General features: G+C 34.1%; 2 protein-coding genes across 3 annotated transcripts; both read left to right on the top strand.

The window, feature by feature from the left end:
* The first annotated feature begins 1,072 nt into the window (after positions 1 to 1,072).
* On the top strand, positions 1,073 to 5,665 carry LOC132036148 (NADH kinase). Of its 2 annotated transcripts, none has more exons than XM_059426402.1 (5): positions 1,073 to 1,330; positions 2,921 to 3,175; positions 3,300 to 3,380; positions 4,411 to 4,562; positions 4,677 to 5,665. In XM_059426402.1, the coding sequence occupies exons 1-5, from the start codon at positions 1,238 to 1,240 to the stop codon at positions 5,038 to 5,040; spliced, it is 945 nt and encodes a 314-aa protein (XP_059282385.1). In that variant the 5' UTR covers positions 1,073 to 1,237; the 3' UTR covers positions 5,041 to 5,665. The 2 variants fall into 2 exon arrangements, with proteins under 2 accessions (XP_059282385.1, XP_059282386.1); XM_059426403.1 differs by having other exon boundaries at positions 1,075 to 1,330; positions 2,883 to 3,175.
* Positions 5,666 to 12,057: 6,392 nt separating this feature from the next.
* Positions 12,058 to 17,079, top strand: LOC132035877 (B-box zinc finger protein 22). Its single transcript, XM_059426025.1, has 3 exons — positions 12,058 to 12,427; positions 14,904 to 15,320; positions 16,428 to 17,079. The coding sequence occupies exons 1-3, from the start codon at positions 12,245 to 12,247 to the stop codon at positions 16,707 to 16,709; spliced, it is 882 nt and encodes a 293-aa protein (XP_059282008.1). The 5' UTR covers positions 12,058 to 12,244; the 3' UTR covers positions 16,710 to 17,079.
* Positions 17,080 to 19,527: the final 2,448 nt, after the last annotated feature.

Raw genomic sequence — 19,527 nt, 5'->3', positions numbered from 1 at the left:
CATATATTACAAAAATAAAAAGACATTGGAAATGCTAAATCCATTCTCAAAGAACAAAAGTATAAAATTATGGTATAAGTATAATCATATCAACAACTTACCTTACTTAACATCAACACATCACTAAATACAAAAAGTCATTTTCCAATACAATCTAATATAATCCATCTTTCACCATGTATACATCGAGGTGTTTTTAAATCGTCCCACACAAATAATATGTCAAAGGAGTTGTTGAAATTATATCATACTTGTGTTTTTGATACCGAATTAAGTATATTATATAACTTATTTGTTTTATTGAAATCCTACTTACATCATCTGTCATTATTTTTTTGTTACAGAATATATCATTGAATTAATTTTACATTATAAAAAGAGAAAAGGTGCAAATATATCTCTCAATTTTGTGATTTGGAGCAGATGGACCCCTGTTATAAAAGTGGTGTAAATATACCTCTGCCGTTACAAATTGGCGCAAATATACCTTTTTTGCTGATTGATTTTAAAAAAAAAATCATTCAGTTTATTTTTTAATTAAAAAAATACCACGTAGCTTTAAAAAAAGTCTAACCATTTTTTAGTAGACATATTTATCTAAAGTAACATGATAATTTTTTTTCCTGGTGGGTCAGGTCTGGTTCGTTTAAAAAAATAGATAGACTTATTTTTTTTTAAAGCCACGGACATAATTTTTTAAACGAACCAGATCCGACCCATCAAAAAAAATTTACCATGTTGCATTAGAAAAATATGTCTACTCGAACAAAATGAGTAGACTTTTTTTTAAAGCCGCATGGGATTTTTTAATTAAAAAATAAGCTAAATAATTTTAAAAAAAATCTCGTCAGCAAAAATGATATATTTGCACTATTTATATAAGGGCAGACGTATATTTGCTCCGTTTTATAACGGTAAGGATATATATACATCATTTTATTAATGGAGATATATTTATTCTAAATTGCAAAGTTAAAAGGGTATATTTGAACATTTTTTTACTACAGAGTAGTTTATGATTGTGGTGCGATAAACAAAGTGGGGTAATATAGTAAGACGCTAATTTGACTGGAAAAGTAGAATTTAGCCGGGGCAAACAGTTAAACAGTGAAATGACCCGTTAATTAAATCGGTTCGACCCGTTAGTCATTGAATAGACAACTTCCCAAGAGTCACAATTCTCAGTGACTGTTTTATAGGTTAATTAATCACTGAAAGTAAGGAGAAAAATCACAAAATGGCGAGGAGGCGATTGTTGCTGTTATTAAAACCATTCGACGTGTTACCAACACACCAATTTGATAACATTTCTAATTTCAGAAACCCTAAGGTAATTTCACATGGTTAAATTAACAACTCCCTCTGTACCACCAATTTATGCATACACTTTTATTTTTAGTCTGTGCTAAAAAATAACATTTCTATAAATAATTTATGACTTATTTTAGACTATAAATTTCAAAAAATTTCCTTTTCATTATTAAACTTCGTTCTCAGGCAGACTATATCACATAAATTAGGACGAGTGAGTAGCATATTTACCTATTTTTCTTTCATTGTTGTTGCTACACTTGTGAAAAGCTGAAGAAATGTTTGCTGTTAATTCCTTTTATTAATTATGTGTAGTTTAGGTGTTTGATAAAATGCCAAAGCCAGTTGTATGCAATTGCTTTATTCAACAAAGTTATGTACCTTTTGATGTAACCACGCCGATTTCTTAGAGGTCCTTTTTTAGTACTCCCCATGTTTCAATTTGTTTGTTATACTTTTCTTTTTAGTATGTAATTTTAAAGACTGAAAAGGACATTTGGAATGTTTAAGATCACAAGATTAAAAGATATTTTGGTACATTTTACGTATTTTTAATTTAAGACAATAATATTCAAAAATCTTCGTTACTTTTTAAAACTTCGTGCAAAGTCAAGACCAGACAAACAAATTGAAACGGAGGAAGTATATCAATTCGTACTAGTTGAGGCAATGCATAGCTCCGCCCCTGCATTTGATAATCAGCTTGCTATTTATATTGTTGATGTTGGTGATATATATTGATTTTTGGTCTCCATTAGATGGACTTGGTGATCTTCGAGAAAACTAGTTGAGACAAAAAAACATTTTGCTTGTCCTCTTATATATCGCGTAGTGAAATTTGAAGAATTATGCTTTCTCCAGTAGATTCTTTTGTTGACTTCTTTATGTTGGTGTTGATTTGTACAATTGTTAAGTCTATTATAAGTGTTTTTTGTGATTTAGTTAAATATCAGATAAAGTAGTGTAATTTTTGGATGCACCCATTCATCGTAAAAACTTTTATTTACTTCTTCAACGTTTGGACATCCATAGTGAAATTCCTGATTTTGCCATTAACCTGGGTCCATCGCTCAATTGTAGGTTCTTTGTGCAAGAAAATGTTGTTCAACAGAATAGAATTCTATGAACCGGAACTAATATGAACCGTTGGATAAACAGAAAAGAAGGAATTAACATCCTTGTACAAAGGGGACAACTATTTGACCACCCACAACCGTTGAAAAGCTCAGATTCTCCCCTCCCTTAGTTATTTTTCCTTTGAAAGTGGTGTTTCCTAGATATTTTGTTGATTGTTACTTGTATAATTAGTTATGTGCTAAAGCTTGAAACTTTAATAGTTTTCAAGCAACTGAATGATATCACCAGGCTGATTCTGGTAGCTGCCATGTTTTGACCAAGTAATAACATTATTGAATTTAGAACATTTTTCGACTGCTGAGACTAGTTGACCCATAATAACTGGAAGATGATTTGCACTCCAATCAATTTGAACATGATAATCTTTTCTTTTACACGTTATTCTGCAAATATTTAAAGTCCCTGATGACTGGCACATGCCTCAATTCTTACAGTCTGATGCTCCACTAGGATGAGACTTCTTCTCCTGCAGTTATTGCAGGTATTGAAATATCTAGACAGTAGATGTCTGGTCCACAAGGAGGCTATAAACTTCTGTCAGAACATTTTGAGGAAAAAGCTTGTCGATTGGGAAGCAGTCTATCGTTTTAATCTATGTCGGCCGATCCGTGATGTAGATTTAGTAGTTACTATAGGAGGAGATGGTACATTACTGCAGGCAAGCCATTTTATGGACGATTCGATTCCTGTTCTAGGAGTAAATTCTGACCCAACTCAAGCAAAAGAGGTTAGCTCGGTTTGCAATTGTTTATGGTTTGTGGCTATCAACTTCTTCAGAATCCATATTCAAGTCTGTCTATTCTATGATGACTTTTGTTGCAAGTCGCTGTGTCACTTCTTATGTGCTTTAGGTTGAAGAATACAATGAAGAATTTGACGCTACAAGGAGTACAGGATATCTTTGTGCGGCAACTGTCAAGAACTTTGAACAAGTGAGACTTTGTTACTTATTATTTAAGCTTTCCCGTTAATATACTATTGACTTCGCATGATTGCTTGTGATTAGTTTAATGTGCGAAAATACTGTTGAATGATAGTACGTCGGAGTAAATTCAATTGTATGCTTATTGATACAATTCTAGTGTGCAGTGGAATGGTTGGTTTTCTGGTCATTTTGGCGTCTAGATTTTGTTTGTTACTCTTGCTATCACCAGTGAGACTTGGCTCCAGTGGCAACCGAGCCACATAACCTTGAGGTATAGGGTCAGTTTTTTTTTTCTTTTTTTTTTTTTTTTTTTTTTGAGAAAGAAAAATAAATAGAAGAACTGCTGATTGTGTTGAACTGTCTGGAATTAGTATGTCATGTTCAATTACTTTGTTCTTAATAGTTTGTTTTATGGTTCCCCCATACTAGATTATGCTACCCCCTTAAAAGGAGCAAAAATATTGTTTTCTACTCTTGCATTTGAAGTTTTCAAAAGATCCTGTTCATAAAAACATGGAGCATAAAAACTTGTTTATTCAAACTACCACGGAATAATGTGCATGGGGATCAGAAAGCGCAATTTGTGGTTCCAAGAATCATGAGACAGTCTGCTTCAACAAAATGATGTCCCTACATATCTCCTAGTGTATCATGGTACATGTTTTAGTTTTAGTTGTGGGGATCAGGCTGTCAATATTACTGTTAACTAGCTCGTTGATACTGACTTGCTTCAGCTGGAGTGCTGTTAATTTCTTCTCATGTGGAGTTAATGTATATAAAGGGGTGACTCCCAGCTGGGTTTACCCTGTGCGCACCCGAAAGGTAGCGGCTGCTGGTTCCCATGTCATCAACAAAAAATAAAAATAAATAAAGGTGACTCCCAGCAAAATTGATCATTTCATGCTCACAGAAAGCATATTCACATAAACTTTTTCACCATGAGGCTACCACAACTCTTGATTTAGGATCCTTTTGTTGTGGGGGGGTTTAATTTTTAAAAGCTGCTCAAGGTCTTAACTAATAACCTTTTGTTGCAGATAATAGATGATATCCTTGAAAATCGTGCTAGACCTTCTGAAGTCTCAAGGATGTCAATCACTCTCAACTCAAAGCACATGCCAACTTACGCACTTAATGATGTTTTAATTGCCCATCCTTGTCCTGCTACAGTTTCCCGATTCTCATTCAGGTAAAGTCTTCTTCTTTTTTTTTTTTTTTTTTTTTTTTTGGGGGTAGCATATGAAGCATACTGCCCATCTATGCTGCTTTGAGATAGGTGCTTGATGATTGTTTCTCTTGACAGAACAAAGAAAGAGGACCAGTCTTGTTCTTCGTTGGTGCATTGCAGATCAAGTGGACTTAGAGTGTCAACAGCTGCTGGGTCAACAGCTGCAATGCTCTCAACAGGTGGATTTGCAATGCCAGTTTTATCCAAAGATCTCCAGTATATAGTGAGAGAACCCATTGCTCCTGGACTTTACAATAGCCTGATGCACGGCACCGTGAAGCCTGAGGAGTTGATGGAGATTGCATGGTATTGCAAAGAAGGGCTGATTTATATCGATGGCTCTCATCTAGTCCACTCAGTTCAACATGGGGATATCATTGAACTCTCTTCCAAAGCTCCAAAGTTGAAAGTTTTCTTGCCATCCCACCTGATATCGTGAGAGTACATAACAGAATTCAGTTTTTGTAAATTTATCTTCATGAAGGTGTAAGGGTTGAGCGGATCCTCCGTTTTAACTCTTGTAACCTTTTCATGCTAGTGCAAAATGCTTGATGGTGGTAGTTTTACACTTCCTCAGCTCGTAGGCTGCAGGAAGACGGTTGTGCCTAGGCATCTGCTCTCTAGACTTATAACTCCAGATACCCTATTACTAGGAGATGTGGATCACACTTCAAAGTAGTTCTGATCTTGCAAAATAGGTAGTTTCAGCTTGAAGAGGCTTATAGACTGATAATATCGATGTGTTCGAGTTGAGTCCTCCTTAGTGTAGTGTTATGAGGGTTATGTAGGCCCGGAGTTACACACAACACACACTAAATCGATTGGAAAAGAGCAGTATCTTCTGGTGCAGTTATGATGGAGCTTGTGTAGTTTGTGGGCTTTATCCTCATTGTTGGAGTACTTTATCTGTAGGCTATAATATGTGCTGTCTGTCCAGAAGAAGTCCGAGGGATCTTGATCATTAGAAATTTGCTCTGAAAATTTTCTGGCATTGAAGGTATAAAGGGATATAATGCATGGACACTGCATATTTGAGAAAACAAGCAATCTGTATGGTTCAGATTTTTTCTTATAACTCACTAACGAAATCTTGGTCGTTCCCTTTTATTTTCCCATTGATGTCGAACCTAAACATGTGCACGGTTATTATAGATCTCATTCGTTGAAATTTCATCCAATAAAACAAAAGAATTATATAATCTTGTAGAAATGTCGCAAAGAAGGACCTCCATCCCGGTCATGGATAGATCACTCAAGTTCGGGTTCCATAAGTAGTGACAATTGCACTATGGGGACTCACTTTCGTGTTCTTTTCTTATCAAGCTTAGTGGAAAATTCATAAGAAGAAAAGTTCAAAGAAGGTTCCTCAATAATATTAAAGGTTTAAAAGAAGGTTCTTCAATAATATTAAAGGTTCACAGGGTTACGTTCAATTGTCATTCTACCATTACTCAAGTCGTTCAAGGAATAAGAACCCCGCATTATAAATAGTTTCTTTACACAATTCATAATATCTTTCTTCTTATATGCATATTTTGGTTTGGCTTAATGCATATGCGGCTCCTAAAACTTCAAATTAGTGTTCTCAACTCGTCCCAAGTATTTTTTAATTTTTTTAGAAGCAAAAATTAAATCGGGAAAATGAAGGTGGAGTAATATTTTAGACTGTGGTAAAAACTATTCTTTAGGTCATGGATGTATCGTTTAAGTATATCATCGAGCTTAATTAAGGGCTACCCTTTTTTCCCCCTCTCAATTAGGGGTGTCAAAAAAATATGAAAAACCGACCGATCCGACCGGACCTAACCATATTGAAAATCTACAGTGTTTTTTTAGTAAGATTAGCAAAACCGAAAATCGGTATGAAATATATTTTGAAATGTTAAATTGAATATATAATATTTTAGACTTTAGTTGATTGGATTTAGTTTCAAAAGGATCCCTCATATACATAATCATACGTTTCTCGTCATAGATTTAGATGATTTTTTTGGTTATAGTTTAACGAATTTTACCTCCATCTTGCTCTCCTTTACCATGTTGCTTGATGTATATATATCAAATTAAGCTACTCTTTTTTTTCTCAATTCATTATTCTTAGCTAAAAGATGGCATAATTATATTAGAATATATATTAGTATTTTAATAGCTTTTATATTAAATATTTCATAAGAAACAAATAAAATTATTTGATAAGTCAAATAGGATTGTGTTTGATAGATTCTACATTTTAATGGTGGTGTATTCTTAGGTGACACACTAAAACTAAAATAGTTCGAAAATTAATCGGGTTGATAAGAAAACCGAGATGATGGGACTCTCGAAAAGTTAATTTTGGTTATACAAAATAAAAAAAAAAAGGAGACAAGTTTAAAAGATTATATTAGAATATATATTACATTAAGATGCCTTTCGGTGTTTATGTACATGACTTAACTTAGGGGTTTCAAGGAAAGGATAGTTGGGTTGGTGGGGGTGGGGGTGGGAGTGGGGTTGGGGGGGGGGGAGATACCATCTTAAATGTCAAATGGCAGTAAGACCTTACTGCAATGCAGAGAATCTGAATTCACTGGCTGTGATAATCACACGCAAGCCGGTGGAGAAATCTTTAAAAGTAGGGACGATAGATATTGAACATAAAAAAGTAACGAGGTATTTAGGTTGGCGCACACACTAAATCGCGTGTCGGCCTCATCAAAGCTATTGGCCGCCACTTGCAAAGAATCGAGTTCATTTTAGAAAGGAAATTAGATATTATATGAGCTAGTAGATGCCACTAGCATAATTTATTAGTAGAATATATAGAGTGATAAATGAGACTACTGTACTAAATTTCTTTCTAAACGAGTCCTTCCCATTATAAATTTTCTTAAATTATTTTGGATAATGCTTAATAGGAAGAGAAAGAATTTACGATATATTCATTTCTTTTAAAATTTCATAATATCATGCATGGCAGGAAGTTTCTTATATAGATTTGAACTGTTTATTTATGTAAATGCATTAAAATTTGAAAAGTTGATGGTATCTTAAGAGTTGAACCACGACTCCTTATATTAGGTTAACGCTAACGTTATTATTCCAGCGTCAATCATTATAATATCAAAATTTAGTACAATTTTCATCGAGCCGCGGATATAATCTGTTAGTGATGACTTAATTACACGATGGCTATTTTAAGTAGCAAAGTGTGCCTTACTGCTACGATCCTTTGAAATTTAGCTATTTATCGCTTCAATTCGTAAACGAAGGAAAGGAAAAAGGAAAAAAAAAAAAAACTATTTACGCTATTCTGGTATATAGTACTTACTAGTATAGGTACCTGCGCGATCTTGCGGATTGTTTTTAACAAAAAAAAAAAAAGAGCGAAGAGATATTTGTAACAATTTTGGCTTTAAGTTCTGATCATCTTGAATTGCATAATGCTAACAAATTAAGAAATTGTACTAACACAACATCATAATAACATGAAAGAAGTTGAACCACCAAAAGTTTGAATTCATCTTAAAAATATTAGTGTTGCCTACAATTCAATTTTCTAATTTGCCTAATGCTAACACCATAATGAGGTTTCAGAATGTACAATATTTGAAACAAATTGTGTTTTCAATATTCGAGATTTCAAATAATTTAGTTTCAACATTTATATCTATAAAATAGAAATAGAAAATTATTTTTTTATACTAGAAATAAAAGAAGTGACAAACATTTCTTCGTCTATTATAAAAATCTTCTGATCCGCATACATTTCTTCATTAAGGAAAGAATTTAGAGCATCAAACATTGTCACGTGTATAAAGTTTTTTGAATAAAGATTGTCTACCGCCTACCGGCAAAACTAAACAGTAAACAAACATATTGAAGTGCAAAATGGTCGGGTAAAATCAGTTGATGACTAATAAAGTAGTAAGCCAGATTCCAAGGTCATGCAAATGAGCAACAAAAGAGAGATAAAAACATAAGTCTAATCTAAAAGCTAGACACGAGCTTAGCATATTTAACCCGCCACCTATCAAGGAGAATGAAAAAAAATCTAATTACCTTAATTAATTTGGGATACTTTAATTACCCATTCGACAAAAATAAATGATGGACAACTAAACATAAAACAAAGAGAAACATATGAAAGGTTCAGAATTAGATCACAGAAATTCAATTCCTCTAGCACCCAATGCCCAACATCAAAGAATTGTATTTCGTAGGCTCATACATCATTTGGCTTTGGTTGCTTCTGTTTTCATGCTTTCTACTTTTTCTCCCTATCACACATGATGTTTTGAAACTGCAAATCACCTTCTTCATCAGCACCCTTGCCCAACTAATAGATATTGGATCAAGAGAGCCTGCAAATATCATTGATTAAGATTCGTAATAAATTTATCTCTGAATTTGAAATTTTATATCATGATAAAGCTAAACTTAAAGTGGTTACCCCGTGGAAATTTTAATTCAAATTGTTTTAAAAATAACTGTAACCATACAAATTCAAAACTGACCAACTATCTCAAAAAATAACTGCAACTTTATATAGGAGTTTTTATTTAGATTCAAAATTTTAACCCCAAGTTTAAAACTTCGGAGTTATCTAGAGCTTGGATAAGATTTAATTTGCTTTTCAAAAGCTTTAACCACACAATAAGAACTTGATTTTTTTGTTTCAATCCAAGTCACATAACTGTGTATTTTTTAGAAGTTAAAAAGACTGTAAAAATTCAAAACAACAGTGTTTCAAGTATAAAAAGTTAACAATCTAAACTCTCAAACTACACAAAGAAGTTGAATAAATTGCAAACCTAATGCGACAAATACGCTGATAAATACGAAATGATAATATTTTTATGCACTATATTAATATACCAAATACATCTTTGTGCATAACAGAGATCAGTTAAACTACATGAACTTATGTGCATAACAGATATCAGTTAAACTACATCATGCACTATATACCAAATAGTCCATAACGGAGATCAGTTACTATACATCAACTTATGTGCATCAAGCCATTTCCTGCCACTATTACCGTGTATAAAGAAAACAAAGAAAAAAGAAGAGAGAAGATCCTTAGGGGTAGGGTTAAGAATTATGGGGTTACTTAAAAAAAAAAAAATTGTAATGTATTCTCATTCTTTTGTATCTTGCATGCTAGAAAAAAAAATCTTAATGTCGTACACACTCAAGATACTCTAATGCATACAAACCAGCATGTACCTATAAATGTAATATCAAACGGTGGATGCATATGTTATACCTACGTTTACAATGGACAAAAAGAGAAGAAAACCTAAGAGACGAACGTACAATTGCTGCAAATAGATGTGAGAAGAGAAAAGAAAGAAAGAGCTTGTAATTAAGAAAAGGAGAGAAGAGAAAAAGGGTTTAAAAATTAAAGTGGGGGCGGGGAGGGCGGGGGGGCGGGGGAAAGAATATGTACACATACTGAAGGCAAATAAAATCAAAATGTGGAGAGCCACGTCCCTAAATTTGTGGTCAGATGCTGATAATGGGAAATTTTAAGAACAATTGTAACTAGTTTCAAAAAAATCTAAACTGCTTTGAGTTGATTCGGATTAGTACGTATTTTAAAAACAAAGTAAAAATAAAGTTTTTGTTGCTGCAAAGAAGGAGCCAAAGAACCTGTTATTTGTTGCCTATATTTTTCTTGAAATACTTTGGCTATAAAAAAGGAACCAAAAGATGGAATTTAAAAATTTTAAAAGCTTACGGAGACCTATACGGAGACAAAATGGTGCAATTTTTACGGGGATCTTAACGATGAAAAAGCTTGATTTTAATTCAAATACATTGTTATAATTATTCAGTATTAAATTCAAAAACAATAACTAATGTAACTAATTATTAATTAATTAACTGATTTTTGTCCTAAAACTAACACATTCCATTTTCTTATGCTACCACTTGTCACAATTCTATTGTAAACTATCTTCTTTATATAGATATAGATATAAATTTTGAATTTAGATGGATTTGTATCAACTTGCAATCATTGACTAATGAGTATTATTCTTGGCTTCGTTGGACTTTGATATTTATATCAAAATCCACTACTCCCTCCGTCTCAAAATATTTATCGTGATTACTAAAAATAGTTGTCTCAAAATATTTGTCATGATTAGGGGTGTACATGGACCGAGTTAGTTCGGGTTTTTCAAATACCAAATCAAATCAAACCAATAAAAGTCGGATTTTTCAACCTCGGGGTTTCTCGGGTTGTTCAGGTTTTTTTTTATTGGTAAAGTCTTCATACAAATTATATAACTTGTATTTCAAATATTTTCTTTAGTCCTAGTAAGACGACTATCTAATTAAGATATTTTTAAGAAAATAACATAAAACGTGAGATGAGATATGACATTGTACTAAAAAATTCAAAAAAAAAAGTAAAGAAATCGCATAAAATAAAATGATCATAATCTAAAAGTACTAAATCATGCTATAGTTATTACGGCTAATTGATAAGGCATATAGAAAATGATCATAATCTAAAAAAACTAAGTCATGTTGTGCGCGGCAATAAATATTAATTACATGACTAAATATTAAAGAAAAAATAAAATTAAGTTATTTATTTTCACTGTCTAAACCAATATAAGACTAAAGAATAGATATCCAATATTATTGTCATTCATAATGTTAGAATTGAATTTCTTTTGTTAACATTAGTATTGGTTTGATTTTGTTGGGTTTTATTTGAGTTACTAATATCTATGAGCTATAAAACTTATTGGACCATTCAAAATTTTAATTCCAAGCTTGAAATAATATCTTAAAAGACAAAAAACTATGAAAAAATTTAAGAAATATTTATAAATTACATTATAAATAAATACTTTTATGTATAAATATTTTTGAAATTTTATATATGTAATCTCGGGTTGGTTTGATTCGGTTTGATTTTTTTTAGTTAAAACCAAACAAACCAAGAGTGGTCGGGTTTTTCATTTTAAAACCAAACCACTAGTTGGGTTTTTTCTCGGTTTGGTTCGGACTATCGGTTTAGTGCGGTTTATCGGTTTCCTTTTTACACCCCTAGTCATGATTATTAAAAATAATTGTCTCAAATTATTTGTCGTTTTAAAAGTTCAAGACAAAATTAATTATTTTTTCACCATTTTACCCTTAGTGTCATTAATGATGACACAAAAATATAGTAAACATTTAATGAAGAGAGATTATAGCTTAGACTAAATAAGGGTAAAATAGTCAAATATCCTTCTTAATTAATATTTCTTAAGGGACATGTAAAATAAAAAAATGACAAATATTTTGAGACGGAGGAAGTATTAAAACCAACAACATTTATCATGTGACACTATAATATCCAAAATACTTGGCTTCTTGATGATGATGATATTTATATGATTACATCAAAAAATCCCCTATTATTAAAACCAAAAAAACAGAGTCTTAACAAAGATCATAATTATGCTACACAATAAAATCTCCTACAGTACGACCCCCGCCCCCCCAAACCCCCAAATCCAGCTCATCGGGTCACCGTCCTAAACCCGACACGTTCTCTCAAAATCCACCATTTCTTTTCTCCCAAATTTCTCAATAAAACCACCATACTAAAAAAAATTCAGATCTTTTAATTTGGTAAGTAGGCAAGTGTTGTAGTGATGAAGATACAGTGTAACGTGTGTGAGGTTGCAGAAGCGAATGTTTTGTGTTGTGCAGATGAGGCAGCGTTATGTTGGTCATGTGATGAGAAAGTACATGCTGCTAATAAACTTGCTAGTAAACATCAGAGAGTTCCTCTTTCTGCTTCTAATTCTTCTATGCCTAAGTGTGACATCTGTCAGGTACTCATTTTTACACTTTTGTTCTTCTATTTACTCATCTGGATATTGCATTCGGCACGTTTACAGGGTTTAATATTTGTCTCAATTTATGTGGCACAGTTCGAATTTCAGAGACTCAACAGTTTAATTTTGACCGTGAATTCAGGCATGGAATCTTTTTAAGTTTTTTGAAATAAAATTTACATATTTAGAAACTACGTAATAACAAGTATTATAAGTCACAATTATTGACAATTCAAAATATATATATATATATGAATAAATTACAGTCAAAAAAAGACTTGTTTGAATCTCTAAATCCAAAAGATGCCACATAAAATTGGGACGGAGGGAGTATATTGATGTGGTAGCATCCATTAATCATAGATAAAGTCGTGATTTTTGACTTATTTGTTTTGTAGTAGCATTAATTAATCATAGATGTTTGTGCTTGTTGATAATATGAAATGAGCTTAAATGAAGAAGTGAGGATTGGTATAGCCCACCCTGACTTGTTTGGGACTGAGGCGTGGTTGTTGTTTTTATTTGGGTTTATTGATACTACCGTTTATATAAGTCTTATTTTGTGAGTGCTACTGAACTAATTTTTGATTTTTTTTTTTTTTCTTCTGGAAACATATGTAAGTGAAGTTAATGTCTAGGTGCAAATCTAATTTCGTTTATCCATGTTATTTCAGTAGAAATTATAGCTTTTGTTATTGGTTCCCCTGATGTTCCCACCCCTCCCCTTCAGAAAATAAAAAGGAAAACCCCAGAAGAGGAAAGAAAGAACAAAATATTAAAAGGAGATTAGGGGTATTCTTTTGCGCGCAGGAGACGTTAGGGCGATATGCGAATTTTGTTCACTAATGGATAAATGGAGGTCTAAGTTGCAATTTATGCCTTCTTGATTGGTTATGGTTCCACGGAATGCTGCTGATTCATAGAAATTAATGTAGGATATGGTTTGCATATGGCATGTGGAGAGCTCGTCTAGAGGTTCTTAATGTTAAAACTATGTGGTACCTGTTTCCTTTATTTGGCAGTCCTTTTGCCGAGACATTACGAAAGTAAGAGGTGATAGATTCGTACTTTTTTGCTTAGAGGTTTCTCAACATCTGTTTATAGATATAGTGAAACGGATAATTGAGTGTCACATGTTGTAGGAATAAAACAGGAATTTGAGATGTAATGATAGAATTCAGTTTAAACATGTGATCATCAGAAGAACCAGTGTATTACACGTATCAAAAAGGAAAACTCATTATGATTAGTTGTTCGCATAAGGGTTCAGTGGTTAAGGATTGTCTGTTGTGAGTCAAGGACCTAGTTGGAAAATCCATTTGTACGTTTTTGCCTAAAGAGGAAAAACATACTGAGATTGAGCATTCAACATAATGATTTCCTCCAGTCTCCTTAAATTATTTACCTTATAAAAAAGGAGCAAAACAGTGGTTTTGGGATGTATGTGTGTGTGCCCGGGGGGTTGGAATTTACCCTCTATGTAGCAAAAACCTTAATCTGGAGTCTTAGCATAACCTGTTCTCCTGTTCATAATTATGAATATTCATATACGGAACTATGGTTAGCTTTTCCAACCAACACCTTTGCTCTAAGTGGGATGCATTTCTCAAAATATTTTTTTCCTAAAAAAGGGAGAAGAAAAAACCGCTTTGCTGAGGAGGATGGAACTCCATGTTTCAATAAACATATAGAAGCTCAGTTAATGTTTGAAAGTTTAAGGATTAAATGAGCTTGTTGAGATCTGTAATGCTTATGCAATCATTTGTTCCTGTAGTTTCTTCGGGAGAAGATCACGTGCTCATGATATCAAATCGTGAACATTACCGAACTTTTTATCTATAGTAATTACTAAGTGCAGATATTAATCACCTCAAGGATTTTGTGGTTGTTAGTTGGGACTCGTATGGTCGCATGAAGCAGAAGTTACCCATTTGGCTTAGCAAAAGTGATTTCATTTTTTCCCTGGAGATTTGATTTGATGGCTAAGGTTTTTATTTGCCTTTTCTTTTGTGGAGCCAAAGCAGTTATATTCCCCAAGTTTATCAAATTTTGCTGCCTTCTAATGAAAGTCCTTCTCTTCTGTGCTTCAGTATGACTTTAGATGTATTCCCTCCGTCCCAATTTATGTGGCACCATTTCCTTTTTTGTCCGTCCCAAAATGAATGTCACATTTCCTTATTTGGAAATTATTTAATGGAGCCATCCATATTTTACCCTTATTGGGTCCCACTTACTTTTAAAGATGTACTTATTGTGAAGAAAAGTCAACAAAAGTAAGCACTAAAGCAAGGGCAATTTGGTAAACATAACAAAGTCTTTCCTTATTTCTTCCGTGCCCGGTCAAATGGTGCCACATAAATTGGGACGGAGGGAGTATATAATTCATGTTTATCTATCTATCGATTTCCTTTATTGATGTCTTATCTCCAATTTTTCTCTTCTAGATATTGATAAAAGGATTCTATTTGTGCAGGAAACAGTTGGATATTTCTTTTGTCTCGAGGATCGGGCTTTGCTTTGCCGAAAATGTGATATTGCTATTCACACGGCTAATCCTCATGTCGCAGCCCACCAAAGATTTTTGCTGACTGGAGTAAAAGTAGGACTTGAACCAGTTGATCCTGGTGGTGCATCATCCTCAGGGACGTCACAGTCCATTCAGCCAGAGTCTGCTCCACTTTCCAAACGAAGTGCCCCAGTATCATTGGATGCTCAATTTAACAAAGTATTACCAACACAGGCTAGTGGGGTTGGGGATTTTGCTCCTAGTAAATCCCCGTTTGCTGGAGGTTCTGCAGCTGGGAGCATGCCACTATGGCAGTTTGATGAATTTATTGGTCTGAATGATTTCAATCAGAATTATGGATACATGGAGGATGGATCATCTAAGGTACGGTTTAAGTCGTAGCTTTTGTTGTTTGTAGTAGATCACAATGGAATTTAGATGAATTTCTTGGACTGCATATCAATCAGAAGTATGGGTACAATGGATGACTGACCATTTGAGGTATGGTTTAGATCTTACCATTCATTATTTGTTCTTCTAGTAGTTAGGATCTTTATTTCTATTGTCTCCTTCTTTGGACCTGGTTGTATTGGACTAATCAACCAAACTTGAGAAATCCCTGTTGAAGTCTATTCCTGGCTTCGCAGTTGAGTGGTATGCATGCGCTGTTATCTATACTTAAGGATTTCATTAAGTTGTGTACGCGTATTTGTGCCAACAAGTAACCAAGGAATAATCTTTATCTGAAGACAGGAAACTGGAAAAATAAGTTTGTGTGGTTGGACCACTTTAGGCAAAATTGACATTGTTAGCCCCAATTCAATCTTTTGATTGGACAGACACATTTCACCACGAATTTCCCCTTCCCTTGTCATATAGAAAACCCGTAGGTGCTAAAGATCATTGGAGTATTAGTGTATTACAATATTGGTGGACTTGCACTTCGCCAAGTAAATGTGGGCCTTGAAATGCTTGGATTCCTGAGTCTCGATTATTGTTCATTATAGACAGTCAAGGCGCACCATAAGTATTAACATGTGGCTGGGTGAAGAACCTTGCTTAGGGTTGTGACAATGAAAAGCAGCTTTAGCTATTATGTCGTGCTTTTTTTTTTTTTTTGGGTCATTCACGCCACAAAAAATATGCCTAGGTGTCGGTCATTTTATTGTTTCTATCGGTGCTTGGTAGATGAAAATACATTTCCGAGTCCAACCATATATTTGCTAAATATGACTCTAGTCAAAGGTGGGGATTCATGTTGGCACATGATTTTATTCAAGGGTTTGATAGCAATGTTTTTGGCTGTGAATAGCGGCTCATATGTTATCACTTGGCTTAGACAAAACTGGTGAAACCCAAGCAGACTGGGTTCTGTGTTCATACGTCGTTTTTGCTATGTTTCTACGGTGTTTCATTTTCCCAATTGCACAGCATTATGTTCAATAGTCGGCGTGGCTCCTAATTTAGTTCTTCTTGCATGAAATCTATCAGGCGGATAACGGCAAGCTCGGAGAGTCAGACTCCTCATCAATCTTAAGATTTGAAGATGAAGAACTAGACGGTGATGAGTGCTTGGGCCAGGTGCCAGACACATCTTGGGCAGTGCCACAAGTTCCATCTCCACCTACGGCCTCTGGACTTTACTGGCCCAAAACTTACCAGAATCCATTTGACTGTTCAATGTTTGTGCCTGACATTAGTTACTCCCCTTCGTCGAACCTTCAACAGCAACCTCCAAGCGGTACTCGTTTGAAACGAAGAAGGCAATGTTAGTGCATTTACTTTAAGCTTTTTCACTCACGTTAGTGATAGGTGTTTCAAATCCGTAAGCTGTTCACTCACTTTTGTGATAGGTGTTTCAGATCCCTAAGCTTTTCATTCACGTTAGTGATAGGTGTTGTTTAGATAGAGCGGTGTGTGGTAGTCGAAGTTTGAGTTGAAGTTGTTTGAGCAATTGAGTAATGTGTGTTTCTCCTTGGTAAGTAATCTGCACTGTTTGCTGCAGTTACATAGAACTCACTTAATGCCAATAGTATATTAGTTCTACTCCAATCCTCAGAAGTTGTACAAGAAATGAAGATGTGTAAGCTGAATTCTGACAATTTTGGCTATTGTATCTTCTTAGTTTACCCCTTTTCACTTATTCTTCTAGTTGACCCAAAATTGCACATTAGAATTGTGCATTGTAGTTCACTTTGTCAAATGTTTGTAATTCTGGCTGATCAAATAGCCCATGAAAATTAGTGCGGGTTATCTCTCCTGTGTGGTTTTAGCCTGAAGGATAAGCGACTACGGGTTACCATCATCAAAAAAAAAAAAAAAAAAAAAAAGCCCATGAAAATTTTCCTAACAATTTAATTACATTGTCAAAAATCAATTACCATTTAGATATCCGTTTATGACACAATTATACGGATTAAGATTCAACATCTGATTCTGAAGTCCTAAATGCATTAATACAGTAATTGTCAAGGAACCCCACACACACTAAGGCTCCATTTTCCTATTTCTGAACATAAAACAGCCTTATATATACACATGTTTCTGAACATGAACTAACCATATATATTCAAACTTCAAACTATCACAGATAATATCTACGTTATCTGTCAATTAATTCATTTTTTACCCGTATTAAACATGGGGGGTCATGTTTCGACCCGTTTTGTCTAATTCATTTCAACCCGCACAAACCCGACTCGCTCTCATTTGCAAGCACTAGTAGTTTTAACTTCATCGTAACAGCTAAAAGGTGCTCCACATGGTAATCTTAATTTTATATAAAACTTCAATAGGCATGCTAGCTCCTAGTCTCTTCTTTATGGGCTGTTAAAGTACCTTTATCCAAGCTTTGCTTATCGTTCAATAAATCATATTCAGTGGATGGAGTAATAAGTGGTCGAAATCAACAGGCAGCTCATTGGTACCTACCAATTATTGTACGTAAGAGCTGTAAAAGAATTGAAGTTTGCTGCGTTATGTTAACACATGCGTTGCCTAACATAAGGTCCCCCACATGGCAGAAATGTGCAAAGTTAGGCTAATCTTGGGTCTCCTCTCATGTAATTGCCCTGCTAATTTGGGTAAGAGCACCTACATTAATAGACTTTGACTTGAGCAGCTTGAGAATTTATGAAGATTATACACTTCAAAAATAACTTTCAACAAATTATTTACACAATCAACAACATGCCCAGTGAAATCCCACAAAGTGGGGTCTCGGGAGAGTGAGTGTTTGCACACCTTACCCCTATCTTGGGAGGTAGAGAGACTATTTCCGGCAGACCCTCGATTCAAGGACAAACAATTTAAAGCAATACGAAAAAGAAATAACGCAAGAGGATAAGTCATGACAAAATATTATAAAAACATGATAGAGCAATCTGAAAAAAAGAGCAGCAACTACTACTACCAATTAATCTGATAATCTAATAATCAAAATACAAAAAATAAGAGATAATAACATAAATCAATATATATAAATACGTGGAGACCCCACTTGAGCCGAGGGTATGCACGAAGGGGTTCAATTTACACCCGGCTCCGAGTGGGGGAGCTACCTATTGGAAGGGGTTCAATTGAACCACTTCGAACGACATATTATTGAATTATGTTGACAAGTGGTAAGTATCACTTTATTCTTAGCATTCTTAAATCCTTTTAGTAGAACTCCTGATTCCGCTACTGTCGATCCCAAACTCTATAGCATGCTTTTAATCCGTTAATAAAAATTTTGATTTCGCCACTGCTCGCTCCAAACTCTGTAGCAGAAGCAAGCACTTTGGCTTTTGCATAGAGCAATGGCTGAAATTTTGCCGTAGTGGTATCCGATTGGCCTTAATTTGCTGATAATATAACTTATTCTTTAGATGCTTTAAAAAGCCTTAAAAGACATAAACGTGCTAGCCTTTTACTTTACGAATCTTACACGAATAGTTGTGGTTGCCCATCAAGTGCGTGAGAGCCATTTTTCTCCTTTTTTTAAGGGGGGTCGCTTCTCTTGTACGTCATTTATGATGCGTCAGGAACATCTTTTTAATATTCCCACTACTGTAATGTCCGGAGAAATTTATGCTGACCTGGACTAATTTTATTTCTACTAAATTTAAATCAGAAATTAACAAGTTTTACATTGGCTATTTCCTTATCCGAGCTTGAGACCAGCGTGAGCAAATTTACGGGTGGATGTTGATCAAGGCCGGATGCAACATTTTGTTACTGGTTCATTTGAACCCGATATTTTCGACGCAAAGCACATATCTATGTGTGAAAATTCACTAAAATTGCGACAAAATAGTACTAGTGTATATAAACCCATAATTATAATGAATTTAATAATATGAAACTTAAAACATTGAACCCATAACATTTAAACTCCGATACACCTTGTTGATTAGGTCACACATTTAGGTGTGGACATTGTACCCTCGCATTAATGTGTATGCCTGGAAGATTGACTTAGAAGACCTTGGAAAACTCAAAAGTTTAAACTGTTGACAACTGCAATGCACGCAATAAATTGGTAGCACAGAAAACAAAATTAAAGACAAGAAAATAAGAATAAAATAAAATAGAAAAAAAAAATTACTGC

Source organism: Lycium ferocissimum, chromosome 11, assembly GCF_029784015.1.
Source record: "Lycium ferocissimum isolate CSIRO_LF1 chromosome 11, AGI_CSIRO_Lferr_CH_V1, whole genome shotgun sequence".
Taxonomy (NCBI): domain Eukaryota; kingdom Viridiplantae; phylum Streptophyta; class Magnoliopsida; order Solanales; family Solanaceae; genus Lycium; species Lycium ferocissimum.
This window is presented reverse-complemented; position numbering and strand designations above follow the sequence as displayed.